The 17340-nt window shown below is 53.4% G+C and overlaps 5 protein-coding genes across 5 annotated transcripts; 3 read left to right on the top strand and 2 right to left on the bottom strand.

Moving 5' to 3' along the window:
• Positions 1 to 367: 367 nt before the first annotated feature.
• Positions 368 to 2055, top strand: ALTATR162_LOCUS4823 (uncharacterized protein; the record flags this gene model as incomplete). The annotated part of the gene is made up of 4 exons (XM_043312438.1): positions 368 to 426; positions 521 to 923; positions 974 to 1563; positions 1614 to 2055. The coding sequence occupies 4 exons, from the start codon at positions 368 to 370 to the stop codon at positions 2053 to 2055; spliced, it is 1494 nt and encodes a 497-aa protein (XP_043168373.1).
• An 802-nt stretch (positions 2056 to 2857) lies between these two features.
• Positions 2858 to 3469, top strand: ALTATR162_LOCUS4824 (uncharacterized protein; the record flags this gene model as incomplete). The annotated part of the gene is made up of 1 exon (XM_043312439.1): positions 2858 to 3469. The coding sequence occupies one exon, from the start codon at positions 2858 to 2860 to the stop codon at positions 3467 to 3469; it is 612 nt and encodes a 203-aa protein (XP_043168374.1).
• Positions 3470 to 3868: 399 nt separating this feature from the next.
• On the bottom strand, positions 3869 to 7860 carry ALTATR162_LOCUS4825 (uncharacterized protein; the record flags this gene model as incomplete). Its single annotated transcript, XM_043312440.1, has 2 exons — positions 3869 to 5831; positions 5939 to 7860. 2 exons carry the CDS (start codon positions 7858 to 7860, stop codon positions 3869 to 3871), a joined length of 3885 nt encoding a protein of 1294 aa, XP_043168375.1.
• Positions 7861 to 9007: 1147 nt separating this feature from the next.
• Positions 9008 to 11020, bottom strand: ALTATR162_LOCUS4826 (uncharacterized protein; the record flags this gene model as incomplete). The annotated part of the gene is made up of 1 exon (XM_043312441.1): positions 9008 to 11020. The coding sequence occupies one exon, from the start codon at positions 11018 to 11020 to the stop codon at positions 9008 to 9010; it is 2013 nt and encodes a 670-aa protein (XP_043168376.1).
• A 668-nt stretch (positions 11021 to 11688) lies between these two features.
• On the top strand, positions 11689 to 17197 carry ALTATR162_LOCUS4827 (uncharacterized protein; the record flags this gene model as incomplete). Its single annotated transcript, XM_043312442.1, has 3 exons — positions 11689 to 16079; positions 16132 to 16223; positions 16272 to 17197. The coding sequence occupies 3 exons, from the start codon at positions 11689 to 11691 to the stop codon at positions 17195 to 17197; spliced, it is 5409 nt and encodes a 1802-aa protein (XP_043168377.1).
• Positions 17198 to 17340: the final 143 nt, after the last annotated feature.

Below are 17340 nucleotides of genomic sequence, written 5' to 3' on the forward strand. Positions count from 1 at the left end.
ATTGGAGTGTCAAGTACCGCGTGTAGCAGGGTTAGTTGCGGCTTCAGCGACTCCCAGAGGAGAACTGCGGGGGAGGGGTAGCTTACCACTGGTTACAAGAGCGGGGCAGGAGCTTCCGTCGTTGCATTTAGCGCCACCCGGCCATGCATTCATGAGACATGCAATAGGCTACAGAGCTTTCTCGAGACGGGCTCCTGATGGCCGAGGCTGTCTGGGCGATCGTACTGCTGTCCCTTTGTCAAGTGGAGATAACCTCTAGTGTCGTCATGCGGAGCTCCTGAAAGTACTTAAGATTTGGCTGTGCCTCTACCCCTCATCCACTTCACATCTCTGTTTTCTTCATATACCCCAATTTGTTTTCACAGTCATGACATCTGTAAAGCTCACAACCCCCCAGACGGGTGAGTATGAGCAGCCCACCGGCCTGTAAGTCAGATATCAGGCGTCCGATAATCTTCGGAGGCTTTGCAATCCTTCGGTATTGCCTTTTTCTCCGTGCTAGTACTGACAGTTCACCCAGCTTCATCAACAATGAGTTCGTGAAGGCCCAAGACGGCAAGACCTTCGAGGTCATCAACCCATCCACTGAGGAGGTCATCTGCAGTGTTCAGGAGGCCACCGAGAAGGATGTTGACATTGCTGTCGCCGCCGCCCGCAAGGCCTTCAACGGCCCATGGCGGAAGGAGACACCAGAGAACCGAGGAAAGCTACTTGTCAAGCTCGCCGATCTTTTTGAGAAGAATGCCGACCTTCTTGCCTCCGTTGAGGCTCTCGACAACGGTAAAGCCTTCACCATGGCTAAGAATGTTGATGTCCCCGCCGCCGCTGGTTGCCTGAGGTACTATGGAGGATGGGCCGACAAGATTGAGGGCAAGGTCATCGACACAGCACCTGACAGCTTCAACTACATTCGCAAGGAGCCTGTTAGTTAACCTCTCATTTCTTGTTTGAATCTTGTAGCTGACCTTCTCAGATCGGTGTTTGCGGTCAGATTATCCCATGGAACTTCCCCCTTCTCATGTGGTCATGGAAGATTGGTCCTGCCATCGCCACTGGTAACACGGTCGTCATAAAGACTGCTGAGCAGACTCCTCTCTCCGCATATGTTGCTTGCAAGCTCATCCAAGAGGCTGGCTTTCCACCAGGTGTCATCAACGTCATCACTGGTTTCGGAAAGGTCGCCGGTGCTGCCATCTCCGCCCATATGGACATTGACAAGGTTGCCTTCACTGGTTCAACTGTCGTCGGTCGTCAAATTATGAAGGCTGCTGCTGGCTCTAACTTGAAGAAGGTCACTCTTGAACTTGGGGGCAAGAGCCCCAACATCGTTTTCGCCGACGCAGATCTTGACGAGGCTATCCACTGGGTCAACTTCGGTATCTACTTCAACCACGGACAGGCTTGCTGTGCTGGCTCACGTATCTACGTCCAAGAAGAGATCTACGACAAGTTCATCCAGCGCTTCAAGGAGCGGGCTGCCCAAAACGCTGTCGGTGACCCATTCGCCGCGGACACCTTCCAGGGTCCTCAGGTCTCAAAGCTCCAGTTCGACCGTATCATGGGGTAGGCATTATTATGTTCGCATGAAACGCTGTCACTAACTTCAAATCCAGTTACATCGAGGAGGGCAAGAAGTCCGGCGCAACCGTCGAAACCGGTGGCAACCGCAAGGGCGACAAGGGTTACTTCATTGAGCCCACCATCTTCTCCAACGTAACCGAGGACATGAAGATCCAGCAAGAAGAGATCTTCGGTCCCGTCTGCACAATCTCCAAGTTTAAGACAAAGGCCGACGTCATCAAGATTGGCAACAACTCCACCTACGGTCTTGCCGCCGCGGTCCACACAAGCAATCTCACCACTGCCATCGAGGTTGCCAACGCACTCCGCGCGGGAACAGTCTGGGTCAACTCTTACAACACTCTACACTGGCAGCTGCCATTCGGTGGTTACAAGGAGTCTGGTATTGGCCGTGAGTTGGGTGAGGCGGCGCTGGACAACTACATCCAGACTAAGACGGTATCGATCCGTCTTGGTGATGTGCTGTTCGGTTAAGCGTTGTGTGGGTTTTTAATGAAGGATCTCATAGGTACTATGTATAGTTCAAGTAATTATGAAGAATCTGAATGAATGTGAAGAATCACAAACAATGAAATAAGATGTGATATACTTGCAATCAATGTGCTTCCTAAACAATCGACTCGTCTAGGATATCTGTTATATATCAAGATGAGTCACGTATCACCAAGACTATCTAGGGCTATGGAAGCTGGCAGAGAAAGCTTATCACCCCACCCCACTTCTGCAACAAACCTTGGAACCCTCCCAGACGACACCACCAATTTCCCATCACACGTCGAATAAGTTCCATCCCATCGATCCGCCATACTACCGCTTACCCACCCCCATCACCATAAAACATGGCCCCTCTAAACATCAATCCACCTCTCCTCAACTCTGCAAACCCCTGGTGTACAACTCTCTCTCAACTTCAAGACCTCTACAACAGTGCCCACACAGGCGCTATCACAACCCGCACTTCCCTTCTAAACGGTTTCCCCCATGACCCCACACACCACCAATTCGCCTTCTTCAATCCCTCCACTCACAAGTCTAGCACCCCCAACAAAGATCTCGGGGGTGACGCCAGCACGACGGGAGTTTAAACACACTGGGATACTCGCCCATTCCACTCTCCGAGTACCTTGATTTCGTACAAGCCATCAGCAATGGCCTGGAAGATGCGCCACCGAACGGAAGAACAAGCTTCAAACCGGTCATCATCTCCGTAACTGGTTCCGTAGAAGAAATACCCCAATGTTACCGCGCAATCCACGCCCTGCAACCGTCGGTAAAAATGCGCCTAGCCATGGAAATCAACCTCTCTTGTCCCAACATCCCCGGAAAAACACCGCCAGCATACGACTTCGCTGCATTGCAAACATACCTCGCAGCGCTCAAGACGGAGATCGACGTGGCCATCGTACAGGCGGGTGGAATCGATGAAAGCAAACGCGTCGCGATTGGCATCAAGATACCGCCGTATACGTATCAAGAACAATTTGAAGGATTGATTGGTGTGCTGAGGGAAAGCGTGGACATGACACCAAGATACCTGGCCTGCCCCATCGACTTCATAACGGCAGTAAACACTTTGGGTTCTTCCCTCCTCTTGTCCTCGGACTTGGAAACCTGCCTCCCCACCCTGGCCTCAGCAAACGGCTCCGGTATAGGTGGTCTAGCAGGAGCACCGTTGCATCCGCTTGCGCTGGGAAATGTGTATACGATCAGAAATATGCTGGATGTGCATGCCGATTTGAAGGGGGTTATGATCATAGGGACAGGGGGCGTGGAGGATCAGGCCGGGTTTGAGAGAATGAAGAGTGTGGGGGCTGGGGCCGTGGGAGTAGGGACAGCGTTGGGGAGGAAGGGCGTAGACGTTTTTGGAGTGATTGAAAGAGGATTTTGAGATGGTGAACGACCCTGTGTCATACATAATTTGCAACTCATACCACTCCACCACTACGATAAACGACAGTTTCAAACATCCGAAATTCTGAATTAATGAGCTAGCACTACCCTACTTTTTAAGAACATAATATACAAGAATCCCAGTCGAAAACACTCACACCAATGACCCCGCGAATCCCAAAATAAAGCAACACAAAGGTTTTCCGCCCATGAATGCTGCGCCGATGCATGCCAGAGTGCCAATTTCATTATCCTTTGTCTTCCAGGGTACGCCCAACGCCATGCTTGCATCCCAAAGCGAACGATATAAAAGGTCAAAACGCCGAATAAAAAGAACAGAACAGACGTATCGGGTATGCGACTTCGTGCGCTCTGTGTTTGTTGCTCTTCCTCCTCTTTAAAAGCTGACATAGCCTGTATCCTCGCCGCCAGCATCGTCCATCCAACCAGCACCCACCTCGCCCAATCCCGGGCCATGATGGTGATTTCGCGCCATTCCTTCACCTTCGCCTCGCTCGACCCATTCTTCGTTGATGTCATTCCAGATGCGCTGGAAGTAAAGGCGCAGCGACCGTAGACCACGGAGATAGCCTCTATCGATGCCATCGGGATTCTGGGGTGGACAAGGTAAGTCGTCAGGTAGAGGATCTTCCGCGGTTACACAGTTGGCGAAGTCGACAATCTTGAGTTTGATCTCTCCATGCTTCTTAGGTGCCGGTTTGGAGGTGGCTACCGGCCCGGGTGAGGTAGGTCCAGAGGGTATTACCGAGACGTCTTCGTTGCTCGGGTTCGACAAGCCATTGGGCAGAGAAGGTGACGCATCTTTCTCCTTCGACTCACCGTCCCCACGGTCATAGAGCATCAACAAGCTGCTTGCGTAGAATCTGTATCCTGGCAGTTTCCGTATCATGCGCTCAAGCTGACTGATCTTATCCAGTATGACAGGTATATGCCTTGTTGCCGCTTTGTAGCTCGTTCCGTCCCAGAAGAAGCGCTTTAGTGCGTCCTGGAATTCTTTTCCAGCTTTTAGGTCTCGACCAAAATACTTGTCCTCAAAGATGTAGCTTTGAGTCTTGGCATTCCAAATCTGCATGCCACAAACCCGTACGCCGAGCTGAGCACTGGTGGTCATCTGACACTTGCGTCGCTGGGAACGCTGTTTCTTCTCATCGGCTTCAACACCATACTGGCGCGTACCCATCTTCAGATCCAATACACATGGCCTGGTCATTCCTGCAGTAAGGTCTTCGAGAAGGATGAAGTGTTGGACGCGTTCATCAGGCTGTTGCTGTGCTTGATCAGGGTTGGAGGGTTCCTCCTTTTGCGGAGCACTCAGACTATTAGGCGCAGCAGGAGCTGGTAGCATGGTGCCCTCGGATGGTTCGGGGGGATTGGAACCATTGGGTGCGTCAGGGCCTTGTACAGATCGACCCCTATTCTGATCTTTGCCTTCGGATAGGGCGTTGCGATCCTCATCCATGGTAAACACTTCCTCTTCTGCATCACCACCATAACCGTCTTCTTCATAGTATTCTAGGTTATGTCTCTGGACAGTATCTATCCCCAAAGGCCTCCTGGTAAGTCCGCTGCCAGAATGACGACGGCGGGGAAGATTATTTGGCGCCGGCTTCAGTGTCTCGGCGTTAGTGTCTGGTCGTCCAAGCGAACTAGACGTGACAGAGTCAGCGTTTCTCTCGGAGGCATAACGGTGCGCTTCAGCTTTCAGGACTTGTTTCCGTGTACACTCTTCCGTGAGTGGTGGGTGCAACCCAGACACATCCGTGCTATTTCTCCTGATAGTAGGCGCAGAGCCAGCCACGTTTTGCGGCGCATCTCCTCCTGGCTTACGAGGGGAGATGCCGTGGTGGTGGTGGCGCGGCCGATGATGGATGGTCGGCGGTGCGAAGACCTGGCGAAGTACCTCCTCTTGTAATTTTCTGTTGATGGTCGTGACACCCCAACTGCTAGTATGTTGCAATGGGGGTCGTGCTGGGCTTGTAGAAGTACACCCATAGTCGCTTTGGTTTCGCCGGTGTTGCTGGGATAAGAACGATGCATTCCTCATCCAAGGATCTGGAGTGGTAGAACGTGGTGGTACCCGGAACAAATTGTCTGGGATGATGTGCCGATTGTTCTCAAAAATCACTTGAGGAATGGTCGTGCCGACTTGTTGCGAGTGGCTAACCACTCGGGGTTGTTCCGCATTGCTCCGATCTTCAGGAGCTTTAGAGGCCTGCCTGGAGACGTTTTCTGATTGTGTTGCAGAAGCAGTGGGCGCAGCATCGGATTTGGCCTTGTCCTTGGCTGCTTTTTTCTTTCTGGGTGCTTTACGATATGTCACATTCAAGACGCCAATGTACCTAGAAGATAGCAAAGTTAGCATATGTTTCTATCGGAAGATGGGACAAATGCAAGGATCTTTGCTGAAGTCTCGGCTTCGATCAATAGCGAGTTGGACAATGCTTACCTTGGCAGAAATTCCAACAGCTCTGGATGCTGACGTTCTACCGTTTCGTAAAACTCGTTTTCTCGATTGTTTAGTTGCTTGCAAACTGCTCGCCTGGAGAAACGGTAGACAGTAGAATGACCGCCCACTTGGTGATCATATGGCTTCAGCTCTACAGCTCCCAGTGGGGCTGGCGGCTGAGCTACGTGAGGCGCAACGGCTTTAGCTTCCTGTTTGTGCGTAGTCGCAGTGGGCGTTGTTCCTAAGTCATCAGTCGCACTGGATTCATAACCAAGAAGTGATTGTGTAGACTCGGCGAGCGACTCAGACTCAGATTCAGCTGAAAACGCATCGGTAGCGGACGTCAGCGGCTGTTCTTTATCTTTCTTTACGGAAGTCGCCGTGGAGATATCACCATGAAGGCATTGATTGGTATCTTGAGCTTGTAGAGAAATTTCTACTTCTTGGGGGGTCTGAACATCCTTCTCTGTGGCCCAACCTTTTGGCCCCGCAACCTCGTGAGTTGAAGTCCTCTTCTCGACAACATCCACCTCTCTATCTCGGTTCTGTGTTTCTGTAGAGACTTGCTCACTTGTCTTGAGACGTCGATGGGGGAAGTACAGAGCTGACGAGATTTGCTCCTTTTCCGACTCGTCGTCTTCCTCTGAGCCTGGCGTACGTTCTGTGCTGCCTCCATCTTTGATCTGGAAGTAGTCGGACGGCTTGTGATAGTGTGCCGCTCCATTCGTTGGTGCATGCACGTGGACTTTATCGACAGCCGATGTGGGAAGACTACGTGAGAGCAACGACCTTGGGTCCGCGCCGGGGATCAGGTTCCCAAAGCCACGGATATCCTCGAGAAGACGTCGCGGGAACTGTCGCTTGTCTGGAGAGCTCGCAACGAGTCGCGTGCTTCCATCGGGAGGAGTTGAGATGACGCCTGGCTCTGTGCGAGCTGCCACGTTCGTATCAAAGTATGACTCAGTTGGACCGCCCAGAGGCGACTGTACGACAGAAGAAGCCAGTGATGCGCGACGCAATTGGTTAATCAGAGCGACCGACTCGTTTGTGGCTTCTTCTGAAAGCGTTGACAAGGTTCTCTCGGCGGACGGGCGCTCTTTCGCCTTGTTGTCCTTCTTCCTTGGTTCTTCTGTAGGATCGCCATCCTTGAACACACGCAGATAGTGGCTTGCCTTTCGACTGCGGGCTGATGTAGGTTGCTCGGTCTTGGCAAGTGTCGCTTCTATCTTCTTCTCCATTTCCACATCCATGACGGGCTGGTCTGTGGCCGTATTGCCCTTGAACGGTACAGGCTTTCCTTCGCGCCATTCTCTATTCCTGCGCCTCTCTTCGCTCTCAAGTAGAGCCTCGTAGTGGAGCTCGGGACGTGGTGGGGTGGTGGGGTGCTGTACTGGCGAGTCGACAGGGCTCATGTAGGGCGGAGGACTGTGATGGATGGCGTCGAACACCATACCAGCTGCAATGGCTGTGCGAGGGTTGAAAGGGGTAGTTAGGACGGCGTGGTGGTCGATTGAAGATGTCGGTGGGAGGGTAGAATGTTTTCTACGTATGATGGGCGGGTCCATCAATCGCCTCTGGGGAGGTGCTGGCGCTGCCATCTCTGACAGACTGTGTTCGGGAGCATCGTTGACGGGATCTACATTGCGTGCGCTGCTCCGTGGGGAGGAGATGGGGCTGTCGGAGTGAAGGTACGTGGTTGCGAATATGCTATCGCGCTCATCCAGCTGGGGACGGTCAATTGACGACTTCCAGAGGTTGTTATCGTGGACAATGGGAGCCGTGCGTGAACGGCCCGTCTGGGAGAGCGTCTTGGGCGTCACGGCTTCGTGCTCGGTGTCGGGCGTGGGAACTCCATGGCTGGCGTTCGACCTCACCGATGCGGGGGGTGAGGTATTTCCTTGGGCGTCCGGCTGGGGTGACATGGGCTCGACATTGATTCGACCGTCAGGAAGGCACCTCGTGGCGGGATGGGTGGCAGATATTGCCGGGCGGGCGCTCAGGACGTTGGCCAGGATGCGGTCGTTTGGGCGCGGCGGAGACACAGCGGAGGGCCAGCAGGGGCGGATCTTCCAGATTAGCGTGCAGAGCAGCGGCGCTGGCGGATGGGAAGGCTGCAGATGTGGTTCCAGGGTGCTAGCGAGCAAGACACCAGTGAGAGGTGCGAGAGGTCCACGTTCTAATTCTGTGTGGTTTGGCGTCAAGGCCAAAGTGGCGCAAAGATTATCCCAAGCGAGCGGCCCAATGACGTCTGCCCAACTGCTACCGCGTAACAAAGCGCGTACGTGCGGATGGCCCGAGTGGTGGTGGTGCTGGTGGTGGTTGTTGTTTCGCGACTATACAAATGTTTGTTGCTGCACTGAGGTTGTCAACAGCCGGCTTTGTCGATGGCGATGGAAACAATCAGTCTTGGCAGCAATTGCGCTGGCGATGCTCTGCGAAGTCATGGGTGCCTGTCTTGGTGAAGATGAGGAAAGTGCGTCCGTGCACAAAGAGCCACATGAACGATGTCGGCACGGTTCACAGACTGAGCTAGTCGACGTTGAACCTAACAACCCACGACACATGCCATCGCCCATAGGCTGAAGACACTTGCTGCAGCTTCACTTTGCAGCTTCTTTGGAAATTTAGAGACGCACTGTTGATTCTTTACCACCGGGACACAAGCTAGACGTCTTTCCGCCTCCGCGCCTTCCTCCCTGTGGCCGTGCAAAAGCCCGTAGCCAAACTATGCGGTACCGGCTATACCAGCCCATCGCGATTGCCTCACCCCTTTCGCCGACATCAATCCGTGCTCTGCCCAAGGTCCTCTACCTGCATTGACTTTGCATGGGCTCCAGATGTCGACGACCAATCACTCGAGAACGTGGCCCCTCACCGCCTGCTGCATCCTTACGTGACTGTCGCTGCACATCGCTGTGATGCCGGTACAGGAATGCTTCCATTTGGCACCATCCAAGTGCCACGGCGCTCAAGGCCGTTTGTAAGACGTAAACATGCCGCTGCTTCCGTGGTGCTCCAACCCGGAGTGCATTACTTGCAGAAGTCTTCTTTCTTCTTTTGTCATAGTATTCAAGTGTCGTCTATGTTACGAAGGAAGCCATCTGTAAAATCCAGATCACCAGTGGGGCCAAAGTCACCCAGTGACGCGTCGATGTTCAGAGCCAGAAATCCAACGTCGTTCAATGCTCCTTTGGCCCTGTCACCCAACAACCCCAGGGATTCTTGTGAAGCTTTGTCTGTGGTGAAGCTCCAAAACGATGTGATATTGTTCTTATCCTTCAGTGGAATGCGGTCGGTAGTGGGAGTGGGGCTCTTAGCGACCGCGTCAGCTTTCAGTACCCCGTCACTAGGGCTGAGAGCGAACCTCAAGCTGCTTCTTTGTGGTTCCTCGGGCTTCTTCTTCTTCACTGTGCTGAACGCGAATGGTGATGCTGCGCCAAAAAGGTCCTGCGTGCTGATGGGTGGAGCCTGGAGCACAGTTTCGGGTGCGAGTGCTTCGTCCCGCTGTACCGTGAAGGCAGAAAGAGGCGTGATTGCTGCGCTGAGTACGGCGGGTATTGGACGAGGTGTGTCAAGAGGAGAGGCCTGTGAATCCAATCGAAGGACTTCGGGCGATACCATGGGAAAAGTGCTTTGCTGGAACTCAAGTTGAGCCCGCATCATGGCGGCTTGCGTAGACCAGTCAGACTCATGACTACCATGACTTGTTCGCAGTTCTGGATTTACATCTTGGACAACAGTGGTATCGCCTTCGACTTGGGGCGATGCTGGCACGTTGACCATATCTGCCTCTGTGGAGTCTTCCTGCAGCCGGTCGTCGGCTTCGTTGTGGGTGGCCTTCTTCTCCGTGCACAGCATCTTGGCAGAAGGAACCTTCTCCGGTGATGAGTCAAAGTTGACTGCTCTAGGCTTTAGTTTGGTCTTTCTACGGCCAGCGCCAGTTGAAGAAGCCGGCACAGGCGAGGGCGCATTCTGCGTACTTGGACGAATGGAGCGCCGAGGCTGTTCCTTTGATCTGGAGGCTGGCATTGTTGGACTGGCAGGGCGCTCCGCAGACCGCGGTACGCCATTCCTCGTGTGCCTTCCTTGACTACCCATCGAAGAAGTGATGATTGGTACAGTCCGCTGCGAACGTTGTCCCGGCTCACTGCTGTGGGGTGTTGCTATGGTCGGAGCCGGAGTATTGCTCGTCTCTGCTACCGAGTCCTGGATTGCTGGAGCTTGTGCCTGAACGTCGATATCGCCACCTTTGGCAGGCGAGGAAATCACCATGGAAGCTGAGGCACTTGATCTCCACTCCTCTGGCTCTAAAACTTCAGGAGCCGATGTCTGAGCCCGGATAGCCGCTTTCGGGAGACCGAGTCGCAGTTCTGCCAGGGTTTGCATTTGTGAGGCGCTGTTCCGCGACCGCGACCGTGTTGGAGACGTATCTGTATTCCGGTTTGTAGCTTTACGTATGTCGACTCTTGCAGAGTCAGGGCGACGCAACCAGAATGGGTTTGTCATAGGGGAGCGGTTTTGTATGCATTTGGCCGTGTCCACGCTGAGGAACTCTGTTGCGCCAGACACATCGTCAGCGTCTGATAAGGGCGCCGTTGCGGGCGGGACTTCGATTTCGTCGAGACTATCGTCGTGTTCGCGGTGGTCTAAATCGTCCCTGGCAGCTCTGGATGTCTCTGGCGACTCGATCTGGGGCGCAACGGCTTCTACGACATCCTTCTCAATGTTCCCGCTTGGTCTTGCGCTGCTCCTACGTCCGACGGCGTCTTTCCTGCCAGCAGCGACCTTGTTGCCAATGGCGTTGTTGCTCTTGCCCGATACTCTCTTCTGCTCCACTATGGGTTTCGCCCACGGGTTCTTCCAGCCATTGTTAAAGGGTCCTCTCAGCCCTGCTGTGACGATGACGGGTGGTCGGCCGCGTAGGTATCGGGATGCAATCGCCTCGATTCTTCGTCGCTTCGCTGCCCTATGCTCAGGGTCTTCGTATTCCGCCGGTGGTTGTTCGATGGTGTCTTCTGGGTTAACATGGAAATCGTCAAAGTCCAGTTTCCGCTTCAGGTGGGGATGTAAATATGGCGGCATGTTTATCGACAATCGCCACGAGAACCTTGTCCCCGATGCAATGCACCTCTAAGTACAGTCCAACATGTGACAGGGGTATTTCTAGGTAGTAGTGGTGATTTCGTAGAAATAGGTGGGACCGGGCCAGATCGCATGTTCGGTAAGGCGTGTGTGTATCGTGGCTGCCAGAGGGCGTGAATGGGGGACCAAGCTCAGATAACAAGCTCAAAAGACAAGCGAACGTTTCCGCCAAGCCAGGATCTGCTCCCGTCTCGTAGATGGAATAGCCGTTTGCTCGAGACGGTCTAGTCCTCTTGATTGTCGGGATGGCCATCGTCGGCGCATTGTCATGAGGCGTTTGCGGGAGATCGTATGCTGTTGCTGGGGGAACGACTCCTTAGCGCACGCGGGGGTCGGCCGTGCAGCCGGCATCAGATGTCATAGATGCTCGCTAGTATATCGATATACACCCGATAACAAGTCAGCACGACCCGTCGACGCGTTCTACGACATTTCTCCCGCCATTGAGCCAGCTGCAGAAGCAATATGCCGTTTGCGCTAAGATAGCATTATTTTGACGCGTCGGCGCCTCGCCAACAAGTTTCCTCCTCACCGCATCTTCAGTTCAGCGCCCAACTGAGACATCAACACGGCCAACACGGCACCCGGCCGAGACAACCACCACCACCATGGCCAACAACACCACACAGCCATGGCTCGAGGACCTCTCCGAAGAATGGGTCGTCCAGGACTCGCCGGCCACAATCGCACGCAATGCCCAGAGCCCGGCAGCAACAAAAACTCCCCAGAGTGCATCGGCGAAGGCCCGCAGTCGTCTTCCCCGCATGCGACAATCCTCAGGCTCCTTCTCCGAAATCCAAGTCCGCAGCATCGCCAAAGAGCTGCGACCGCCCAAGCAGAGGAGCGCCCTCCTCGAGCGCAGCCTCAGCGACATCAACGTTCCGCCCGCCCCATCTTCGCCCAACGCGTCACACATGGGGCCCCCGCGTCGCGCTTCGTATTCGTCCTTTTCCATGTCGCAAGGCTCAGACATGCAGTATGGAACAGTAGCGCATAACACGGTCGCGAGGTCGCCCACCAAAGAGCAAGGATCCCACGACACGCCCGAGTGGAGGCGCAGGCTCGTCAATGGCGAAGTCGGCTACGGCAACCAGACCGACTTGTTTGCCCCCACAGGTCTCGAGAACATCTTCCAACCGCCGGCTGGAGGTGCTTCAGACGACTCTGCACAGCCAAAGCGCAGACTTGGACTATTGAAGGGTCTTTCTGCCGTGCCGTTGCCGTCGAGCCCTCCGCCATGGCCTGCCTCGCGACAGAAAGAGCAAGACCACGCAGCAAAACAAGATGAGCAGGAACAACAAACAGACCATGAGGATCCCTCACAGGACGAAACAATACACGAAGAAGAGCCATCAGATTGCTCTCACAATCTCATGCCACCGCCAAGCGACCCTGTACGGACCGTGAGCGGCCAGATAGAATACGAGAACGAGAACTTCAGCCCTGTGTACCTTACCATGACCGGCAATATGAAGACTAGCCAGGCTGCTAACCCGGCCCCCAACTTCAGAGGATCAGAGCTTGCCAATCGGCTACGACAGATTGGATCGCCGCCCCCAGATAACTTTCAGTCTGAGCACGAAGAAAGCGCACTGGGGTACAGCCGCGAAGATTCCTCCCTCGCCAGACTACAGGATGAATCGCTACCGGAAGGTCTTCCTGCTGGCACTCCAGACATGGCGGGAATGAACCGCAATGTAGAGTTTCGAAGAGGCGGATATTCTAGGGACGGGTCTTTCCATCGAAAGCCACTCAGCCCGTCTCCTGAAAGGATAGCTGGGTCGCGACCGTCTAGTAGCCGTGCCAGCACAGCTCAGTCGAATACAACCGCGAAACACCCTTCCCCTCCTCCAGCATTGGTCACCAACCCAACTACTCCGCATCGTCGACGCGAACAGTTCCTGAGTCCAGACCGGGCAAAAGGTTCGGGAAGTCCTCTGAAGCTCTTCGATGCACACGACACCTTCACAAGCAACCGAATTCAGAGACGACTCAGTCAGCTTGAGTACAAATCCGAGAAAGCCTCCAGTGTGAAAGAGGGCACAATAGAGTCAACCAAGGCAGCGCCGAAGCAATCCAGACTAACATCGGTAGAAGAGAGGAGCATGCAGAACCTTGATCAAAGCCAGTCGCAGCTGCCATTTAGACTTCCGTCTTTTGGCCAAGGCCAGCTAAACCAGCATGAATTCTCTGGCGACTTCTCCGCGATATCATCCGATGACGACTATGATGCACAAAACGACAGTGCACCTGACGCGTCACCTTCTACTGATATTGCACCCCCTGGTAGCCGCCAACCTTTCAAGTTCCAGCTTGACGAATCACCAGTCCGGCGGGAACCTTCAAAAGCTAAGAGGCATGTATCCAGTCAGGCAGAAAACTCTGTGAGGAACGTTAGTCGGCCAAAGTTTGTACCACACCGAAAGGTCTCTGAACCCACGACGGAGGAATTTCCAGAAGAATTTTCAGAGATTATCCACGAGTACGCCGAAGGGAAGCGAGGTCCAACGTCGCCGTTCAAGAACCCCACCCCCAAGCGTAGGAGGACTATCACTGCTGTAGATGAAGATGAAGACGACGAGGCTGCACCAAGTGGTGCTGAAGCAGGCACGATACAACACTCACACGCAGCCATACAAGCTGTTGTTGGACATATGCGGAGGGACGGCAGCCTGGATCCTTCGAAAAATATTGCCGACTCAGAGACATTAGCCCGGCGACACATCTTGAGACCTCGCAACCCTACGCCTAGTCAACGGCGGCGAGAGGAGATACAAGCAGAGATTATGGAAGCTACAGAAGCATTCATTCAGTCTTCACCAAAACTCAACACCATCCGGGAACACCTAGATTCATCTATCATGTCAGATACTGACACAGAACGAGATCGGGCAAAGGCAGTCGCCAACCAGGTTGCTGCGTTTACTTTGAGGAGACAGCCTGGCGCGCGCGATAAGAACCGCAAACGATCTGTCACTACACAAGATTTCCTTGACGAAGCGCTCAAGATTATGGACTTTATCCGCACCAAGGGTCGACCAACTAGCGGTCTGGGTAGCCTTGAAGAAACGGAAGCTGAAACTCAGCTGCTCGAGGAAGTCAACGACCATCCCTCTAGTATATTGACATTTGAAAGGCCCCCGACCAAAGAGGGTCGACAGTCATCCTGGCAGGACGCGAACAAGCAAAACATGGATGCGAATATCATGGACCACCTCCGCAAATACCAAGAGAATGAGAACGACACTTTCTTGAATTCCTCAGTCAACTCCATCCGAGTTTCGCGTCTAAGAGGATCTGCGACACCGGAGGGAGAGAGCGTGGTGGTTGAGCAGGATGATATTCGGATTACGGACAATCCCAACAGGCACCAAACCGATGATGACGAAGACCATCGCCCTAGTTCTGCGCCTCGCGGAAACGCCACACTCCTGTCGACAGCTTCATCATTCGGAAACACAATCGTCACAAACGCATCACGTCGTTCGGAATGCGTTGCAACCCTAGCGCCGGAAGCGGTGGCGCATTTAATTCCTCAACAAGTGGCCGGCATGAGCTTTGATCGCGACAAGAATATTTGGGTTCGTCAGAAGAGCCCTTCAAGGCAGCACCAATTCCAAGAAGAAGAACCAAGCGGTATGAACGCAAGCGAAGACGATCCCTTCGGCAACATTCCCGATCTGACTGTGGAAGATATGCATGAGCAAGAAACCAAACCAGGTTCTCCGGTTCGCCTCCAGCCTACATCCGAGACCATTCTTGAAGACACAGAAAGGCTTGACGCCGAGGAAGACTCGCGACCAGTGACCCGTGAAGGAAAGGGTGTTGCTTACACGGATACAAGCTCTGCACCTTCCAAGGCCTCTAACTTCGGCTGGAGCTTCCCCAAGACAGACACACGAGCTACTTCTTGGAGCACGCAGGCCCCGCGAAATTACAGTACACACAAGATGCCTCATGCACCCACAACTTATGCAATCCCAGAGTCAGAAGAAGACGGCATCGAGCACGAGATCCAGTACTTTGAGGGAAGAGACCATGCTCCTGCAACTACGCAACGTCCCCGAGTACGGAATGTTACTATCTCGATCGCTGAACGCGAGGATACAACACGGGACACCCAACCAGAAACCGCCCCAAAACAGCGCCGTCAAAACCAATGGGGACCATCAAGCGCTCAGCAAATGTCAGAAAAGAAGCAACCAGCTTGGGGACAGGCGAATGGTACCCGGACCATGTCGCAAGGACGATCCAGCCGTTTGCCCGTCTTCAACGGAGATGGTGACCTGTCGATTTTGGATGATGCTCCATCGAAGAACTATCGGATGGAACTATCAATGAACGTCTCTGCGCCTTCCCTTCGTCACGGACGACGGGATACGCTTGTCGCTGCACCATCTTCACCTGTAAAGGATGTCACTTTCATGCTCAGCGATCTACCTGAGTTCACCCTGAACCAGATCGACGAGTTTGACCTCCCAGATCGAGTTGTGGTAAAGCACAACGGTAGTCGCTTCTCCAAAGCTCTAGAAGATCGTTATGCACAAGGCACTGCGGAGCTTGTGAAGGCGCTACAAGATGTGGAGCCTGATGAGCCGTACTGGGAAGACCTTCGCAATGTCAGTCTCAGCAAGAAAGATCTCAGTAGTTTACATCGTCTTGATGAGCTCTGTTACCAACTCGAGGAGCTCGACGTCTCGGACAACAGAATCAATCAAGTAGAGGGAATTCCATACTCCATGCGGAGACTGCAGGCGCAAAACAATTGCCTGAATGGACTTACCTCCTGGACAACCCTCGTCAACCTACAGCATCTTGACATATCCGGCAACGATGTCGACAGATTGGACGGTCTCGCTGAACTGGTGCATCTGCGAATACTCAAGGCCGACAACAACAAGATCAGATCTCTTCAAGGCATCCTACATCTCGATGGCTTGATGGAATTGAGTGTTCGCGGCAACGAAATCGACACGGTTGACTTCAGCCGAACAAATCTGTAAGTGCGCCTAGGCTCCTTGCCATCTGTCGTCTGCTAATATCATTGATAGAAAATCTCTTACCGACCTGGATCTGAGGAAGAATCATCTGCTTGAAGTGCGGAACCTACACTGCTTACCCCAGCTTCAGCATCTCAACCTTGGTATGTTTCTTACTCGTTATTTGCCGGGATGTTACTAACTACGAGTAGATGACAATGAGATAGAAGAGTTTCCTCTTCTTGATACGCCTTTCAAACCTTGCAGATTCTTACGGTCGATCCGCCTGTGCCGAAACGGAACCACACTGCTTGATGTCGATCAGTACTTCCCCAAGCTGGAGTCTCTTTACGTCGATGGCAATTGTCTGACACAAGTGTCGGGCCTAGAACATCTTCGACACCTGCGAACCTTTTCCGCTCGCGAACAAATTCTCAATTCCGAATCAGATATGGAGATGTGTGCGAGCAACCTGGTCAGGAACACCGAAGTACGCAGCCTGTATCTCTCACTCAATCCAACATATGGCCTGCAAATATCACAGCACCTGCTGAGTCTTCAACGATTGGAGTTGGCTTCGATGGGTCTCAAAGAGCTACCAGACAACTTCGGCCAGCTTACACCAAACATTCGATCTATCAATCTTAATTTCAACTCTCTGACGGATCTTCGACCACTCCTCAACATCAAGCGGCTGAGCGAACTTCTCCTGGCGGGCAACAAACTCGAACGTCTGCGTGCCAACGCAATAGTCTTGGGCAAGCTAGGCACACTTTCAAAGCTAGACTGGCGGGACAATCCGCTCACGCTTCGCTTTTATGCTCCGACATGCGAGAACCGAATCATGTCTCTCAGGCAGAAACCCTCCGACGAGCAGCTCACGAACCGCTTCGTTCTACCTGAAGGGGAAGTTGAAGCAGACGTGCAACACCTCCAGCGATTGGATTACGAGACCCGCATTAGGCGGCGGGTCACCGAAATGATGCTTGCCAATTTGTGCAGAAGCTTAAGGGAGCTAGATGGGCTGCCATTCGACAAGACGCGCGTGCTAGTCAAGGACGATGTATGGGAGCGTCTGTTGTTCCTTGGCGTCATCCAGCGCAAGCGAGCGGACACGGCTGTTGACGACACCAAGTAATGGTCATGTACGTGGTGATTAGAACATATGAGCACGGAGTTGCGGGGACAAGGTCATTTGGGAACGGAGTTGGCGCACGTTTCGCAATAACACATTGGGTTTCGCATAGCGTTTTGCATACGGGTTTGGTTGGGGGTTTGTAC

Source organism: Alternaria atra (genome assembly GCF_907166805.1).
Source record: "Alternaria atra isolate CS162 genome assembly, contig: 23, whole genome shotgun sequence".
Lineage (NCBI taxonomy): Eukaryota > Fungi > Ascomycota > Dothideomycetes > Pleosporales > Pleosporaceae > Alternaria > Alternaria atra.